This window comes from Sceloporus occidentalis, unplaced genomic scaffold (genome assembly GCF_023333645.1).
Source record: "Sceloporus occidentalis isolate IW3139 unplaced genomic scaffold, rSceOcc1.0.p SCAF_65, whole genome shotgun sequence".
NCBI classification, from domain to species: Eukaryota; Metazoa; Chordata; class Lepidosauria; order Squamata; family Phrynosomatidae; genus Sceloporus; species Sceloporus occidentalis.
This window is the reverse complement of record NW_028317045.1, coordinates 3,158,804-3,174,448: the sequence shown is the minus strand read 5'-3', so window position 1 is coordinate 3,174,448 and position 15,645 is coordinate 3,158,804. Positions and strand designations below refer to the sequence as shown.

At 32.6% G+C, this 15,645-nt stretch overlaps 1 protein-coding gene across 3 annotated transcripts in view; it reads left to right on the top strand.

Annotated features, from left to right (window-relative positions):
• The window catches only part of LOC149286970 (pro-neuregulin-1, membrane-bound isoform-like), a 37,189-nt gene that overhangs the window by 11,960 nt on the left and 9,584 nt on the right, over window positions 1-15,645 (top strand). Inside the window, exons 1-3 of one of the 3 annotated variants that reach the window (XM_089493599.1) lie at window positions 7,286-7,380; window positions 9,683-9,741; window positions 14,544-14,567. In XM_089493599.1, the coding sequence (XP_089349725.1) occupies window positions 7,340-7,380; window positions 9,683-9,741; window positions 14,544-14,567 (124 nt within the window). In that variant the 5' untranslated portion in view covers window positions 7,286-7,339. Of the gene's footprint in view, window positions 1-7,265; window positions 7,381-9,144; window positions 9,213-9,682; window positions 9,742-14,543; window positions 14,568-15,645 lie in introns of those variants that run through there. The other 2 variants (XM_089493598.1, XM_089493600.1) reach the window with 2 other exon arrangements.

Sequence of the window (15,645 nt, the reverse complement as noted above, 5' to 3'; positions counted from 1 at the left end):
GATTTGCTATGAAGGACTCTTGGCTAGCAGGTTGGCTTACTGCCAGCTGTCTAATGGATCATGTGTGACTCAGTTTCATTCAATGGTTTTTGCAAAGTCAATCTGAGTGATGGCACATCATGTAGATGTGTTGCCTGGTACTTGCTATATCAAGAATGATATTAGTGTATTTGCCTTAGAAGTAGGTAATAAGCACATCAGACTAGTTAATGCTTTTCATCGAAGATATGTTGATATAATAGGATTCTCCCTCATAAGAGGAACCATCCAGTTCCACCAAAATGTTAAAAAAAAATAAAACTGTAAATAAAAATTAAAAATAGGTGCCCAAACAACTTGTGCCCCTCCCACTAAGAATAAACATTAAAAAAATTAGTGTATAATGTAAGGGGGCATTTTACACCCTTATAAAAAAGCAATAAGATATTTTACGCCAATAAGATATTCAACGCCTGGTCGAAGCCCGGAATGGGTAAAGCGCATTGCGTACTGGACTGCAGCATATTTTATTGTTTTGATTTTAATTATTGGTTTGCAAACTTTATTTTTGGATATAAGACCCTGAACAAAATAAACGGAAGACTTCGAATTTATATGTAAGATACTATTTTCCTTATTAAAGATTGGATGATTTAATGCCTCATAATTGATACTTCTCTTTTTTTTCAATTACTGTATACTTGGAGGTCCTAGTTATATACCCTGAGAAGCCTACACTATGCTCTCCTTTGCAAGTTTAACCATTATCGGGGAGGGCTAGCTTCAAGCGGATTGGTGGATTGTATTGTACTATTTTTCTTGTTTTATATTGTTTTTTGAAGATATCTTCACAAGATTTGCCATACCTTGGATACATTGTGATATCCAGGTTCTGTGTTGTTTTTTTGTTTTTTTTATTAGATTGCACACTTTATCACTGTTTTGGATTTTGTTTGTATTATTTGGTATATGTGGAATGGGAAAACACATTGACATGGTGCAGCTGGTGTTGTGGATAGGTGCTGGGAGAGTCACTTTTGGTGATATTGTGTACGGAATAAGATATTTTTACTTATTGCCCTATAACTTGCAAGCCAAAGCAAAAAGCAAAAAAAAATATGTAACAATATGGGAGGTTGTTTCATTAGCTTTTGGAGATGAGTAAAATATTTTTCCCCATATTATCTTAATTTTTTACAATATAATATCGCACATGATATCCAAAGAAAGCCCTTCTTGTCCTGGTCAATGTAATTATGTCAATTTATAATATGTGTACGCTACATTTACTTAGATTGCTATTGTACATAGTGTCTCTGCACATCCATCTGATGCTTTCTATTTGGTTTATGAATGAGTGATCTAGCCTCCCCCTCCCCAACATCCCCTGGGAAACTCGCATACCGGATGTACATCTTTCACTTATCACTTTTTATAAAATAGGCTTTCTTTGCATTAAGGAAACTTCTGTTCTTCAGCCACTTAGGCTAATTAAGTAATCATTAAAAATGAAACTGTTCCACTTCCAACTGGTCTGTAGGTGACATTGATGGAGTAGCTCAAAGAGGCCATGATGGTACAAAATTGAATCATTAAATTAGGGCAGTTGTAAAGACCCAGATATCAGTTAAACGAACAGCTTGCCGTTTGTTGGTGATTAATATAGTTTTAATGTAAATCTAGTCCTTAAGCACCTTCAGAGTATGAATAAAAACCCTTGAATGAAAAGTGAAGTCATGTCATCCTGTACAGTCAGATCATTATTGGGACCTAGTTAAACCCTCATCTATATTATCCAGTACGCTTAGGTGAGCAGCCTGGCCCTGAGTTAATTAAAAGAGGACTTGTGAAAATGTACAATATAAAGTTTTAATGAGTATGTGTTGCAGATAGTGATGAGTGATGATGCTCAGAGTTGTTAACAACAACACTGTTCCTTTATGATTTTACAAGAGGTCCCTTTTAATTTTTTAAGTTCATTGTTTCTAAAAACAAATGTGTAAGATTAAAGGATCTTTCTGATAAACATATCAATAAAATATAATGTTAACAAAGTGAATGAAGCTATAATTCAACAGGAAAAGGAAAAGGGCCAAGGATCCAGAATCAGATGTTGAATTAGTGAAGATTTGTCGGCTCATCATTAGGATTTAACCTTGCTTTTAATTTTGATGCGATGTTCTCAGAACTGGATAGTGTGTGTGCATTGATTTTAGTGTCCTCTTTTAACAATGCAGAGGAAAAAGCTTGTCAGCTTTAAATGATTGTAATAAAATACTTCAAAAAAAGGCAAAGTCAATTCTATTTTTGCCTCACCTTACCAAGCAATAATGTATTATAGAACGACCTTGGCTTTGTTTAGTGGTTTTCGTTGTCTCATTATCTCTCTTTAGAACATATTTTAAATAATTTAAATATTAAAAACATACCTACATAATTTAAATTGTATTAGAAAGTAGAAAGTCTGTATTACTTTGTGTTAATTAATAAGTCGTATTATTCAACCTGTTTGGAAAAAAATATATAGTATTTGTTGCGTGCATATAAATTATTTTCGTACAATGTTCAATTCCATACGTGGCTTTAATGTGCCCAACTATTGTTAGACGAAAAAAGAAAGGTATTGTGTCAATTATTGATGTTGGGATAACTTTGCCCTCATATTAAATATAACTAGGAGAGATAGAACATGTGTTAGTAAGTGGAGGTTTTGAAGTGCTGTACTGTTTAGACCATGTCTACACACACTCATGTTTCTAGACTGTGATAGGAGTACATACCTTGAATTTCCTCATTTAGAAAGTTGTACTCTGCTAAGGTGGTATCCAGAATTATGTGTGGACTTGGAATATTTTCAGACTGTGGTTAATCTACAGAGATGAAAAAGTGATTTTAACATACTCTCATGTTGGATGCACGCCTAACACATTTCCACTGAACCATGAACTACAATTTTTGGAGTTTTAAATAACCTCATGGCTCAGCTACTGTGGTTTTTCTATAAAAACAAGTAAATAATTGTACTTCTATTCAGCAACAGACACATGAATGTGCTTTTACATTCATTTGATAGAGGCTGTATACTGCTAAAACAACAGGGTAAGCAAAACAATAGTGTTTGAGTCAGCACAGGAAGTCCTTATAAGCTGCATCCTAACCATGATCTCTAAATGGATAACATAATTAGTGAACCTTAATTACGGATACTATCATTGAGCTCTTTCTGATCTAAATACTGATGCTGAGAGGACTATGTATTCTTTTTTTCTTGCTCATTACCTTTCTGAAGTATTGAATCCTAGGGCCCTATACACTAATTACGAACCATTAACACTTTCATCGGTGACACTTCACTGAAGCTTGTGCTATTTTTGTGCTGAAAAGCAATATGCCTAATTAGGTTATTGGCTGTTCCAGAAACGAAACTAGAATGGACAATGCCAATTCTATATGCTTATTAAATTAGAAGTTTTAATTAAACAATATCTGTATAATTGGACTATTAATTTATGTCTTTATTATAGCAGTCATTCTACAGCTTCCATATTTTTTACCAAAAATTTGTCATAATTTTCCCTTTTATGGTTATTTTGGAAACCACAAAAAAGAGGATCAAAGGACAAGGAATGTTTTGATGTTAAGATAAAAACCTACAACACAAAGCCCATTAATGTCTAGATTTAAGGTTAGGTCTCAGACATCAGAAGAAAGTGTTGTCCTCTTTCATTATTTTCTGTTCAGAACTAAAGTTAGTTTTATCATTTTACCATGACTAACATCAGTTCCCCGTGACTGTTCAGGTGGCAGAATAGTCTTCCTAATTCATACTTCATTAAATAAGAAACACGAGGAGGTGTTGGATATGAATTGAACACACAGACTGCAATCCCTTTAGCCTCAATCATTCCATGTCAAAAATACATATATATTTGCAGTGAAGTAACAGAGGCATCTAAACTGCAGTCATCAGATGGCTCTCATGCTTCTGCAAAACTGCAACTTTCATGATCATCAGCAGAGTCATACCTTTGGATCTCAGAACCTGGGGTGCGTACAGAAATACATGTCATATCTGTTACCAGAAACAGATGGAAGGGCAAGTGGGTGCATTGTGGCCAGATGGCTCGAGTATATCCTTCACCTTTTGTTGACTGGGGCAGCTGCCCATCTTGCACCATAGAAGCCATGGCCCCGATTATCAGTTCAGGATTATGGCCCCTGCCACATTTGATTTAAAACTCTGTTGGATTACTAATAAAAATCTCAATGTTAGCTTTAGTAAATCAAGTAAACAAAGTACTATAGATGCTTTTTGGTAAATAAATACTAAATTGTTTTCATACATTCAAAGCTGTCTTTCATTAAAATTAACAGTCCAACGTGAAAACAATTAAAAGAAGGCTCTCTAAAAGACTTGTATAGTATCATGTCTGGGACACCACTCTTCTTCAATTCCATTTAGAGGCCAAAGCAATACTCCAAAGCCAATCTGGAAAATAGAAAGTTCCCTGTTGCAGTTATATCTTAACATGATTTAGAGCACAGAGGAATGAACATACATATACATGCAGGCATAATGTATTTAAGCCTTTTCTAACGTCTCTTAAATATTTAAGTATAAAAATACAGAGATACTCTTGATATGTGTGTTCTTAAAAAAATGAAAACTAAGAATGTTCTGCAACTCATTTGTAAGATTTTTTAAAATAAGATATAAAAAAAAGTATTCTTCCTGAACTCGTGTATACCTGCGAGGCTGAACCTGCCAAGGAATGTGTGAGGCTCCTTGATAACACGACTCTTTTATCATCTAGAGACTGAATGTTTGAGCATTACAGTTTGCACAGGAAATCCTGAGATAACAATTTGGCTAATCTGCAGTCACAGAAGTGACTGATTTCAGCTCATGTCAAATCTGTCCAACAAGGCTTGAAATGAAGAAACTGTGCGGAAACTTCAGGATTTCTTAGGTTCGGTAGCTTTCAGCTGCTCCTGAAAGAAAAAAGCTTAGTTTATCCAATTCACCGTTCAATTAAGCCCATTCATGTGTATCTTTTTATTCAAAGAGAAGGGTTTTATTCATAATTAAATGTTTATGATTAAGTCACACCATGTAATATACAGTTTACCTGTGCTTGCATACGTATGTGTTATTTTTTGACATCTTGTATCAATATATGTCTGTTTTATTTATTTGAGGACACTTAGGCAGTGGGTGCATATATTATATGCAGGTACAGTAATGTATATACACAAAACATAACAAAACAGTAGCAAATAACAAAACTAATACATAATGGAACAACTAACATTTTTTTTTTACATATTGACTTGGGGGGCGCTCTTCAAAAACCATGGGGTGCTTTTTCCTTTTGTCTTATCAAAATGTTATTGCAGTTATGGCACATTGCGCATCTTAAGTTAAGTTACTTTTCAAAATATGCTTATTCATCCACTGGAAGTAGAAATCTTCAGTGTCAGTATCTGGCATGGTGTCTCAAGTACCTTTAAACCTGACACGCAAGCAGTTAGTATCCGCTGATATTACCGTGACGTAGCATTTTAAATACATATTAAGCAAGGAAATCATTATTGGTTGAGGCAGAGATTGGATTCATCTTTATAGTGCTTTGCAGAATACAGAATGTTTAGAACGTTTTCAGGTAAGACTTATTTGCTTAACCCTAAATAAAAAGTATTTCTTTTTTTTAAGGAAAACATGAATACTCGTCTGGTATTATCACTAAGTAAAATAAAACCTCATTCAATCTATTTTTTTGTCTTCTTGGACATGCTTTAAGGAAGTACATTGTCTTGCGTTATCTGTTAAATGTTTGTCCTTTAGATATGGTATCTGAGGCTTGTGCTGTGGTTATTCCCATAAGGAAAAACATGATGAAAACAAGAGAGTGTAAGAGAAACCAGTAAACTTCTTTGTAAGGTATCACTAGAATGGACACAGAGGCTTTAAAATCTTCTTATCTGTATTCTGCAGGGGGGGGACTAGCTGTTTTCCAATTTTCACAATTTTGAAATGATAAAGAGATGTTCTCAGGTATATTTTTAAAACAGTTTCTATATCACAAGGGAAGTTTCTAAGTCCAGGATAGTTTGAAATTGATGCATGTAAACTGGTTATTATTATTATTATTATTATTTAATCACGCCAATATGGCTGCATTTTGTTTTTACAACAAAAAAATGATGCAAATATTTGCTGTCCTCATTGTCAAGGACCAAGAACAAGGGTGAAAGGGAAAGAATGGAGAAAAATTAGATTTGTTCATTAAACTGACTATAGTTCAGTATATCAAAAGAGCACTGTATTAAAGAAAATATTTTTATCACATTTTCTTTGACCCTGTCCTATTTAACAAATTATATAACGGTGTAGTTTTAGTACACTGTAGACTTTAGTACACTGTAGGCTATGTTGTCATCGGTTACAGAGATTTGTACATGAGTTTATTCTTCATGTATCATGCATTTTCCACATTACAAGTAATTAGTAATGGCTGCATGTGGCATATCACAGTGGAACCATATTGTCTATGTCTTAAGGCATTTCAGTTTGTGATGACAATAGGGGTCTTAGTGCAAAATATGTTTCCACAGCTGGTCTTGTACTGCGCAAGAGCAGTACCCTTGTTTGTTAATATAGTTTGTATGATACTATGTAAGCTTAAGATTCAACGTTTTGATTGTTTCCATAAAATATAGTGTGGATTTCTTAGCCACTGTGGATAGATCAAAGATGAAACGCTTGTATCACCTATTAATGTAATAATTCAGTTTGAAGAATCAGAGCATTCAACATTGTCCTTTGGAAATTACAGTAACTTGTGGCATCCATTACTTACCTTTATGCACAGTAACGCAGAAAGAGCTGCTGGAGCTACTCAGGAACTACCACTTTTCAGCATCTGGGAGCTTAAAAAACCCACCGTTACATAACTTGCTAGTGATCAGTTACTAATGTATAATAGTAATATTTAATTTAAAAACTAACCTAAAAGTTTTGTAGTCATATTCTAGATTTCTTTGAAATCTTAGTTTGCATTTTATGCACTATATGTATGTTTTCTTAGCTCTGATCATTTATATATGCCAACTGTTCCAATAAGTGTAATTTAAAATTGCTAGGAGGTTGTTGTATTATGAAAGTCGTTTGCAAAAAGAATATCAAAAGTGACCACATCAGGGGTAAGATTATGTTATACCATACATCATCTAGAGATCAAGTTGTGTACCTGTAAGTTTACATAAGTCTGTTTTTTTTTTTACAGCTCCCGCTCCAGGGCATCTCATACGATGTCCAGAAAAGGAAAAGACATACTGTGTCAATGGAGGTGAATGCTATATGTTAAATGGAATTGCAAGCGGCACGAAATACTTGTGCAAGTAAGGACAACATTATCATGTACTTAAAAAGTTTTGTGTTTTTCTGTCAACATAATCTTTAACGTAATGTTACAAAACTATAAATGGGATTGTTTATTAAAATAATTTCGACAGTAATTAGAACACAGTTCTGTGCAGAATACTTTCTGTATCTGACTACCTCCTACACACAAACTCATATACAACTCTCCTCAACGTTTTTTTCTTGTTTTTTTGACATGTAGAAAAAAAAAGGTTCTCTTAAAAGTTAGTGGGGTTTTGGTAAATTTTCTGCAAGGAACATTCTATTGTCGTCAAATTTCTGTGATATACAGTTGAATTCAATGTGTTTTACAGTACAATGTGTTTAACAGTAACAATTTCAATGTGTTTAACAGTAATGTTCAATTTATCAGAATTTTTTTTTAAGTACATATTAAAGCAGACAGGGGAATTTTCTAATGATAACTGATTTGAAGGTGGGATGCACATATCAATATAGATATTTTGTGATTCTTAACCTTGTTCTGGATTTTACATAAACCCTTGCAAATTTTCAGAACATTTTTATTGAGTTATGTCATATATTTCTTGTGAATTTTATGATTAATCATTTGCCTCTGGGTGTTAATGCTATAGTCTTTTTCCACCTCTATGCCACCAATGTACCACTTAATTTACAACCATGTTATAATATGCTAAATAGTTGTGTAATTGATCCCCATTTATTTTGGTATTTGTATCATGAATATAACACATAATCCATAAAAGAAAGTTGATTTGCTAAACAAAGACATACGGTATGTCAGTGATTTAAGGAATTGTAACAGCATCCCAAGGTCACTTTGATTTTTGCTTACTAGTTATGGTCTCACCTGTATACATTTAAAGGGCACTGACATCAGTTTTTACATTCAACTCTGGCACTTATTCTAAAATTATTAAAAAAAATATGAATACTGTTACACCACTCAAAGTGATAACAGAATATATGTTTTTAGTTTTTGTTTTTAGTTTTTGAGGAACATAACATTGTCAGTAAAAAAATACAAGCCAGATAAACATCATTAAATATATGAAAACAACTATGTTAAAGGAAAAAGAACATTGGCTGTAAGGTCTGAGCATTTTATTTTGGATGTTTCTGGTCTCTCAATTATACATTCCATTTAACTTAAATGAATGCATTAATTATTTGGACTTTTTATTGCATGCTAACAATGTATATCATTTAATTCAGATTTATTAACTCTTTCATTTTTATTAATTATTATCAATAATTTGTTTCATTCAGTAACCAAATACATAAATAGAAGTTATATGTATAGATACTATCACTGATGAGTTAACTTAAAAATATGTTATTCTTGACAAGACACAATTTGAAATTTGTAGAACATTTTACTTTTTTACAACTGATATGGTTATTATTTCTTTCTTTTTATGTATACATTTTATATTACATTCTATGTATCTGTATATTTGACTGGATCTTTTTTAAGTTTTTTTTTTCTGTACCCTGGAATATGTACTGAAGAACATAAGATATCTGTAAACTTCTACAACACTGTTTTTAAAGTTCTCTATCTTGTGTATGCATATTTATTTCAAATGCACTATTCTAGATCTTATGTTTAGCTTATGTACATTCCAACTTTGCTTTTTGAACCCTTTTTTCCTCCTAAGAATCAGGTTATTTAGAAAACTACTCATGCCCAATGGGAACGGTGCAGGTGGAAACCTCTTTTTTGTTTTTACTCTGCTCATCAAGTTTTTGCCATTTAGGTGTCAGCCTGGATACACTGGAGCAAGATGTGCTGAAAATGATCCCATGAGAGTCATAAGACCAGAAAGTATGTTAAAATAATCTGATCTTTGATTTTTTTCTCCCCCCAAATACAGCAACAAATTAAAAAAATGAAACGTTCTTATACTTGGTGCCATCACTTATCTGATAGAACTGTCTGCTCTTTTGTTCTGCACATGACTTAAAAGAGCCAAATTGCTTCATGATTTGAATCTTTAGACACCAACCACTTTGTGTTTACTGATCATGTTATTGATTAGAGCTTATATGGAATAGAAAAAATGCCGGTCAGCAGTACATAAAAAATGGCCATATATTGCCGGCCTTTATGTGTTCATGGATTTCATCACAGTAAAAAAAACAACAGCCATGCCAGTAACAGGAGCAGAGGTTCTGTCTTTGATAGTGAATCTCCAAGAACAATCAGTTTACACTTGAAGGTTCTCCTTTCTTGTTATATATTCATTTCTTCTCTTTTTTCTCTGTTTTCTCTACCCTTTTTGTCTTTCCTCTCAGGTGTCCAAATGAATTTACTGGTGATCGCTGCCAAAACTACGTAATGGCCAGCTTCTACAGTACGTCCACTTCCTTTCTGTCTCTGCCTGAATAGGAGCATGCTCAAAATGGTGCTGCTTTCCACTTGCTGCATCTTTCTTCAGATCTCACCTAGTACTTGGTTCATTGTTCTCTCTACTAGGCTTAGTACTGTTTGCCTCTGCCTGTAGCATGATACCAAAAAGCAATAATAATAGTTACTATTATTATTTAAATATATATTTCATTCAATGTAAGGTTATTGGGCATGCATGCAGTATTATGTTAATACATTATTAAATATTAAATATATAGCCATGTGGAGGTAAGATAAAAAATATATTATAATACATGTATTAGTTTAAAGATTAATATGTGTTATAAAAAATATATATAACACACACATATATACATATCATTACTCTTTACCCACAATAGTTCTAGCATATTCTATTTTCAAATGGATACAAGTAGAAATGGATAGGCTGCAGATAATAAATGTTGAGCTCTATTTTCCTGTTTTTTTTTTAATTGTTATTATTGTTATAACTCATACATGAAATGGTTGTGATACAAATCAAATGAGTGTTTGAATCAAATCCTGATCAAAATTGTAAAACATACAAGCTTTTGAAAGGCGAAAGAGCCAGTTTTTTCATTAAATGTTAGGACGCATAGAAAAACAGCAGAAGATAGACAAATCAAACAAAACAGACTACATTTACAATAACTGATAAAAAGCTAAAATGTTAGATGGAAAGAAAAGGCCACACTCTACACATCCTGAGCCTAATTACATATAATGAAGGCATCATGGACTATTGGCTCTATTATTAAAAAATAATTTTTCTTATGTGGTGGGAATACAGTGACATTCATATTTCATACTGAGGCATAGACTGGGATGCCACATCTGATGTACCTTTATTGACGCTTATGCGGTAGATTTCGCCCCTTTAGTCCATGCCACAGCCTGGATACATACTACAAACGTGTAATGGTGAAAAATGCAAGTGGCTGCACATACCTCATTTATCAGAAGCTGGCCTTTAAATGTATGTCTAATTTTAATCCTCAGTCTGTCACTTTCCATACCCCTTGCTATATGTTCTCCTATTTATCTCACCGTTTAAAACACCTGCCTTGACATCTGCTTTTGACATTTAAAAAGGTAAATATCATGTCTTAAGATAGTATCCAACATTAAAACACGATACAGAGAAGTACAAAACCAATAATATATTTGGATATAGGGGTTTTTAGGGATTACTTATGCTCCACCTGCTGGTGGCTTTAGGATCAGAGCAGAACGCAAACATGCATGAATTCAGAAAGTGGACCATAGCACTCAGTAGAAAATTGTTGCCAATCATTCTATTGGTTGATATGGTAATAAGACCACTTTTCAATTCTTGAATCAGAATTATTTTGCACCAGAATCGCCTTTTTAAATGTAACCTCTGTTTTAAAAAACAAATGTTAGAAAAAAATAGAATTTCCCACAAGTACTTGATAGTATTCCAAAAAACCTGTTAAGAGATTGTTTCGGTACTTTCGTGTTTTATGATGTCATATATACTGTATATTTAGAACATGTTGCACAAATCAATTACCTTAATTTCCAACAGCATTTGATCACAATATTTTTCATTATTTGTCATATTTGTTTTTAAGACCCAATGCATGCTGCATTGTAATACATCAGTAAAGCAATTTAATTACAATTAAATGTCCACATACAGTGAGTTTTGAAAACTTATGAGCCGTGTAAATAACCACAACAATATAATTGATATCAATCTTTCTTGTTATGCCATAACATATTCATTAACTAGTGTTGATAATATACCGTAAAACTAGAAAGTAGAACTAGATCATTAATCTCAAATTAGCTTTTAGTTTTAAAAATCATCAAATCTAGTGGTAAGTGGAACCACCATAGCAAGCAGTGTTAATGGCTTTATTTTTTTTAAAAACATGTTGCCATTTGTTGTGATTACTTATTTTGTTGTTTTCATCCCTAACCCAAAAAGTATTTGAATGCATGGGGCTAGATTCAATACCAAACATAAATATATCAAGTAATTGAATAGCTACCCTTGCACCGAGTGCAATGGAATAAATGAAATAAAACAGCAAATGAATCTGGGCACACTGTTTTTGTACCTGATGCTGGTGAGTTAGCAGTAAATTTTTTCCTTAGTCTAATTATGCAGTAGAGTATATTTCCTAACTATAGATCGCTGAATAATTACAAGTGAAATTTATACTAAATAATACAAAATATTTAGTAGCTCATTTGGAAACTGATTTTTTTTTTACTGCTTGCTTTTCCACACTATAATATTCCTCAACAAATAAAAGATCACTATAAAAGCAATTAGTAACATGCGTTAGATGTTTCAGTTTTAGCCACTATATACCGATTTTGACAGGTACAGAGGGGTACAATATTGTTATCCATATGTGATTTTAGGTCTGCAATCGTAGCTGAACTGAGCACAGAGTTGTGTTCATCTGAGCATCTGACAACCCTGTTTTATGCCTTTTACTGTAGTGTTTGCTAACATATAAAATATATTTTATTGTCCAAGACAATAAAAAACATACCACTACATTTTGTGTAGGACATTTTTGTGTAGGACTGCACTAAATGAACTAAAATGTATTTCAGGTTTAGACTTAGTTTTTGATAAAAATATTGCAATATACTGATAGTCTAGAATTTGATAATCAGTATCAGTTTCATTACAGAGCATTAATTCCAACAGTTTGGTCAGTGTTTGCTGAAAGAGTTGAGAGATAAACCAATATGCCATGTCTAGATGAAAGAACTAAGTGCAACGTAGTAAAATGAAACGATTTTTTGGACAGAAAAATAAAATCTAAAACATAAATGAATAATGTTTAACATTTATATTTACGCTATATTGTATAGACCAGAGTAAGGTATGACTTATCGTTTGCTTTATTTGTTAGACATGCATAAAGTGTGGTCTGACATTTGAGAACAGGACTTGTAACGAGCCAGCATTGGCCTTGTCACAAAGAAATTAGTACAAGGACTCTTTTCTTGTTCAGCACTTTGATCCACACAAGTATCCATACGGATATTCCTTCTGTTGCGATCGAGTCTGGCTTGAGAATTATGTGGTTGGTACCAACTCCGAGCCACTAACCATGGGCTTACCCCTGACACCAAATGCTGACACACAATCATAAATAACAGCATACAGTAACAGATACTCTCATACTATACACAACACCATGCTCCCGCAAATATCATACTTTCACACATCTAAACATACAGAACACCTCACATAGTACACCCGCCCTCTTACCTCACACATGGAGTCTTTCTCTTTTTTGCCACTCACACTCTTTATACAAGCTGCCCCTATTACCACAGGATAACATTAAATGTGTTACATGACCCTGCTGGGTGCCTCTGTTACCTGGTGCCATTTTAGTGTGCCCCTGCTAATGATGTAATTATTGTAAACATTAACTTATAGTCCATCCATTCCACCTTTCTCTTCCTGATGAAGGGACCTGAGAGGTCTTGAAAGCTTGCAATCTATATTTACTCAGTTAGCCAATAAAGGTATCATTCAAACTCCACTTGTCTCCTACCTTTCTCTTCTTAAGACAAAACAAAAGTTATAAGATTTTGTTGCAAATATATTTGTAAATATTATTACAAATCATTGTATTTTCTACACTAGGGGTTAAACTATGATAAATAAAGCAATATATTTATTGTTCACCATTCAGTTCAAGTGATTTCCGTTATTATAACAGCAACCATTGCTGTGAATTGTAGTAATGCATGTTTTCTCAGCATGTTTCCTTGTTAAGACACAATAAAGCCTGCTTCTACAGATCAATTTGAAATTGATTTATTTCAAACAGAAGCAGTCTAATAACGTATTTAAACATTAATCTAATAGGCTGAATTTCCTGCATATACAATTGCATAAAGCAAAAATATGTATGCATGGGCATGCCACTAACCTAAGCTTTCTGTGCAACTAATATGTTTCATTAGCAATGTCAATGTAGGCTTCTAATAATGGCTGTCTTTGGAAGAAATCTGGATGGATTCTATTTTATTATATAGCCCTTGAAGTGTTACTGATTGCGGACAAAAATCTGTTATTTAATTCATCTGAACTTTGCGAACAATGAAAGTTTCAATTTTTTTCTTTGTTGTTGTTTTCCTTTTTGGCTAAACCTTTTATGTTTTATTAAAAAAAATAATGCACTACGTTAGCTTTATAAAATATTTAATATTTTTGTTTTAATGACGTGAACATATAGTTTCTTACATATTATTGTACTCAAATGTATATTTATAACTTTAGTCATATGCTAATATTTTGTTAATTTTGTTTAGTTAAAAGTTTTTCATTTTTAGTTGTTTCTGCATAGGAAAAATGTTTGTTGTTTCTATTATATTTCTTCTAATACAAAGTCATTTTTATACATATCACTTATAGAATAATTAAATCCAATATTAAAATATCCAGATGTCTAAAAATTCGGATACCAAAATGTAAAATTGGTTATACGTAAATATTATGTTTATGAGCCAACCTTTATATACATTCAGATTTCTTCCTGTATTCATGTTGACATATAGTGTCTGTGTTACCACTTTAAAAACCCAAAGAGGACATAGACACTTGATCTGCCCCTTAATCACGAGTCACGTGTCCCGCTTCAATGTGCACACACAGAGTAGTCATGGAATTCATGTATAATTTGTTTTGAGTACAGTGTATTGCTCTTTTCTGAAACTTTTTCCCTTTTCTTTCTTTTTGTCAACTTTCTGCATTGGCAGAGCATCTTGGAATTGAATTTATGGGTATGGACCAATCATTCCTTTTAGCCTGCAGATATTAGAGCCTAAAAGCTTCTTTTTCCTTCAATTTCTAACCAATTTCCTTATGCTTTGGAAGGGATCATACAGCTATAACACTTTTCTCTGTCAGATTCCTAGATATTATTGGTTAAAAATCATGCCATTTATTATCTATATTACATAACCCAAGGTCAGACGATTAACTGTTGCATTGGCTTGCACTAAACTGATTTGACCTTTATCTACAAGTAGTTAATACTTAGGTAATGTTTGGAAAAACTGAACTGATGGACAATACTCACACGCCTATCAAAAAGAGATTATTAGATTAGATAACCAACAAGTATATTTTAATATTTATATTGTTATTAGTTATAAGGATATCTTACATCTTATTGTGTCACAGGTAGAAATTAGTTTACCTTGATTTAAACCTTTCAAGGTTTCTTTCTAGTGGTATTAGAAAATCTATTTAAATCATAATATTGTTAGTATGCTTCTTAATTTAAAGGCAAGTCTAGATTAATTTTTTTGGTCAATTTTTACAAAGCCTATGACATATGTTGTCAAAGTATTTTTTTCTTCATGACATCAGTATACGTTAAATACCTTAAATAATTAGAATTTAAACAAAATATGTGTTTCTTCTCCATGACATAAAGCAGCATAATTTAGGTACCCTATTAATGTAGGCTTTAAAAAATAACCTTAGTACATCAAAATATTTTTTTCTACACAGAATTTAAATGAAAACGGGAAATAGTAAAGTAGTTAACTGGAAACCTTTGTTTAAATACCATTGATTTTATGGTGTGATTGCTAGATATCTTGTTTAAATCCCGTTTTACTGATTCACAAACACAGCCAAGCTTGGATATTTTTATAATTGATGAAGGAGTTGAAGGCTTGAATTACAATGGAGCTTGTTTAAAAATTATATTGAGTGGTGTATATGTATTAACAAGATATATTATACATCTAGAGGTATATGAGTATTTATTAAAACATAATCTGTGGAAACAGAAACATTTCAATTTTAAAATGTATTATGACTTTGTTGCTCCTCTAATAAAATATAATT